Source organism: Sinocyclocheilus rhinocerous, unplaced genomic scaffold (genome assembly GCF_001515625.1).
Source record: "Sinocyclocheilus rhinocerous isolate Xijiao unplaced genomic scaffold, SAMN03320098_v1.1 scaffold584, whole genome shotgun sequence".
Taxonomy (NCBI): domain Eukaryota; kingdom Metazoa; phylum Chordata; class Actinopteri; order Cypriniformes; family Cyprinidae; genus Sinocyclocheilus; species Sinocyclocheilus rhinocerous.
This window is the reverse complement of record NW_015630348.1, coordinates 2,920,484-2,923,599: the sequence shown is the minus strand read 5'-3', so window position 1 is coordinate 2,923,599 and position 3,116 is coordinate 2,920,484. Positions and strand designations below refer to the sequence as shown.

General features: G+C 41.3%; 1 protein-coding gene across 1 annotated transcript in view; it reads right to left on the bottom strand.

Moving 5' to 3' along the window:
* The window catches only part of LOC107740173 (protein diaphanous homolog 2-like), a 429,112-nt gene that overhangs the window by 66,165 nt on the left and 359,831 nt on the right, over nucleotides 1–3,116 (bottom strand). The window contains exon 28 of the mRNA XM_016552518.1: nucleotides 126–290. Coding sequence (XP_016408004.1) covers nucleotides 126–290 — 165 coding nt within the window. The remainder of the gene's footprint in view (nucleotides 1–125; nucleotides 291–3,116) is intronic.

The window sequence follows — 3,116 nt, the reverse complement described above, 5'->3', positions numbered from 1 at the left end:
CAGATTTATACACATTAGAGAAAGAACAGAAAATATCCGACTCTCTTCAACCTTGAGGAGTGCAAAGAGCATAAGAAAAAAGCACTCTTCTGAGGATAAACAGGTGACAGTGCTGCCGTACTCACCATGAAGAGGTTGCGGAAGTTAGCCAGGTCTCCGAAGAAGTCCTCGATGCTGACGGTGTGGGGGTCGAAGGCGAAGTAGCTCCCTAGGCTCTCGTACAGCTTCTGCATGTTCTTGTGCATGGTGGAGAGCTTCTCGTACTGCTCTCGCGAATGCTTGGAGAAGCCGTGAGAAGGATACGGTTAAGGAAGGACAAACGGTGCATTGCGGTAGCTACGTTAAAACACATGAGCTTGTACAGTGATTGATAAACATGGACAAACAAAGCAACTAGCTGCCCTCCAAATCCTTTAACAAAGAGGTCACCTACGGAAAATTGAGAAAAACCACTGCTTCTCTGCAGAGGTCAAGCGAGACAAACAGAGGCATTAAATAATCTCTGTCTAAGTTTGGAGTCATTGGCGCACTGAGCTATTAGCGCCGGTGCAGGAGTGATAGAGGAGCGTTTCATAGTCTGAGGGACTAACACAGATGCTGGAGGGAATAGCTGATTGCAGTCATTGTTGCATTGTTTCTCCCAACAAGAGTGGGGTCAGCGTGCGCCGAACCCCCGTGAGAGATGCGCTCTGTAATTTAAAGAGCAGATGAAGGCAGTTTCTTTCACTGAATGGCTATTGACAGCTCCTGTCGAGGATGTGCTATCTTGCAGCTCACGAGGCACACGTGGACCATCCTCGGCCTCGTAAACTGCACACACACATGCAAACAAACAGGTAGCACGTGCCAATAGAGCCTCACTTTCTTTTTGCCGCATGCTAATAAAGCTGCACGCCGTATGTAGACTGTGATTTAGCTGCACGCATTCAAGCCCCATTTCCAGGCGATTGTGTTTCCTGGATTCATAGCAGTGCGGATGGCCCAGGTTTGCCCTTTTGAAGGAACAGAGAGGCTATATCAAATCCACGTCTGGCATTTTATTCAAGCTATTCATATCAACTGCTCAGATGTGAGTCAGATTGTTTAACAGCCATTATAGGATGCGAGTGCTGTCCCAAAAGCATCTGTTTGCAACAGGTTGAATGGAACCATCAAACTCTATTCTTCTTCTGTTTTCTGATGAAAATTGAATTGAGAGGGAGGGTTTTGCCTGATCATTAAAGCTGAAGTGTGTCATTTGTCAGTGTTATAATACTTTCTCTTATCCCAGTTTAATATGTAGAGTCGACAATGCCAGTTGTAGCTTATATTGTAAGTACTATGGCTCTGCGATGCTGTCAAAATATTGTTCTGTTTGTTTGAGTTTGACAACCATGCCGAGACAGAAACACTATCAGACTATCTGTTTGTACAACCAAAAGCAGATGGGCAGAGTGTTTAGGAAACCTGCATGAAAATGACCATTATTTATTATTACAAATCCATTTGGTGACATTAGAGGCACAAAAACATTTCAGCTCGAAAAGAGCTAAATTATGGAGGTTTCATCAAGTGCGGTAAACAAAGGTTGAATTCTTGTTCAACATGCATTTAAAAACTTTTATGCAAAAATATTAAGGTGTTTAACAGAATTTGTAAATTTGAAAATGAAACATTATTGCACAATAAGATGCAAGCCTAAATTAAATATAAATACATAATTTTTCTGTGACGCTTCTCAATATTTTCCTTAAAAAGTTATAAAGTTTAATTCAACACCAATTTCAAAATGTATGAAATTTTCATAGCAAAATTAAAACACAATTAGAAAAAAAAGATATAAAAAAACGTAAATTACATTGATTGCTGGCGTAATTATCATTCAATCCCCTCTTTAACCCATTTTATCATTCCATCCATCCAAAAATTTAAGGGTGCTTTCACACCTGGCCCGTTGTTTCGGAACCTGGCGCGTTTCCCCTCTTAGCTCGGTTTGTTTGGGCATATGTGAACACGGCAATCGCACTCGGACCCGCGCCAAAACAATCGGTCCGAGATTGCCCGAACGAGGTGGTCTCGGCTCGATTGAAAACGAACTCTGGAGCGGTTCGGTTGTAGTGAGAAAGCAATCCGATCCAACGGACCAACGAACCAGGCTACATCCAATGTATGATAGGTAATTACGTAAGTTCCGTGAAAAGCAGTAGATGGTCCCGGCGTCCCAATGTGCATACTATCCACCCTATCTGCCATAAATAGTATTGAAAATGAATAATATCACATAGAATTTAGGATGGATAGTATGCACATTGAGACGCAGGCGATATCTGTGGGTGAGCACGTCTTCGCCATTCAAAATCAAAGCGCGTCTTTTCATTTTATAATGCTGTCTTATTGCTCTTTATCGTAGTAACTGTTAGGTGCATTTTAAAAATGTTTTCCCGACGAATCCTGGACTCCTGTTCAAAATGATAAATTAATATAATGACAGCTACAAAAAAACCAACAACAACAATAAGCCCTCGAAGCTGTTGTCGTTCCATTTTGACGGATGACAGCTATGAGCGGAATTCTGGAAAATAAACTGTGGAACTTTGACCAATGAGAGGACAGTTTACTCGCATGTGACTTGTATTAACAATTTTGGTCCGTTTAGAAACTTTGCCGTGTGAAAGGGAACCGCACCAAGAATAAAAAGCAACATTGTAATAATTTTAATCCCTGTTTCGGAACAAAGCAATCGATCTACAGGTGTGAAAGCACCCTAAAAAGCCTTTATATTTATATGTGCAGTATGTGCCTGGAATGGTGTGGTAAAATGAATAAAGAGTAGAATAATTAGAGCGTGAGAAAAATATAAGGGTTAGTGTATACTCTTTTATATTGCTTATATGCTTACAACCCTCAACATTGCGAGTAAATCACTCGCATATGCGACTAAACCTTCACTCTGGGCGACTAAATTATGTCTAATATTAGCCAATTGCTAATAAATTCTCAGATTTTACTCGCCAGTGTGTGAGTTGGAGGCTAAGTATAAGTTTAGCTCGGATACATTTTCACTCGCCGAACACTCTGACTGAGCGCTTCAGAGTTTCACTCTCCGCCAAGCGATCTGCGCTGTTTTTCAGTTCATC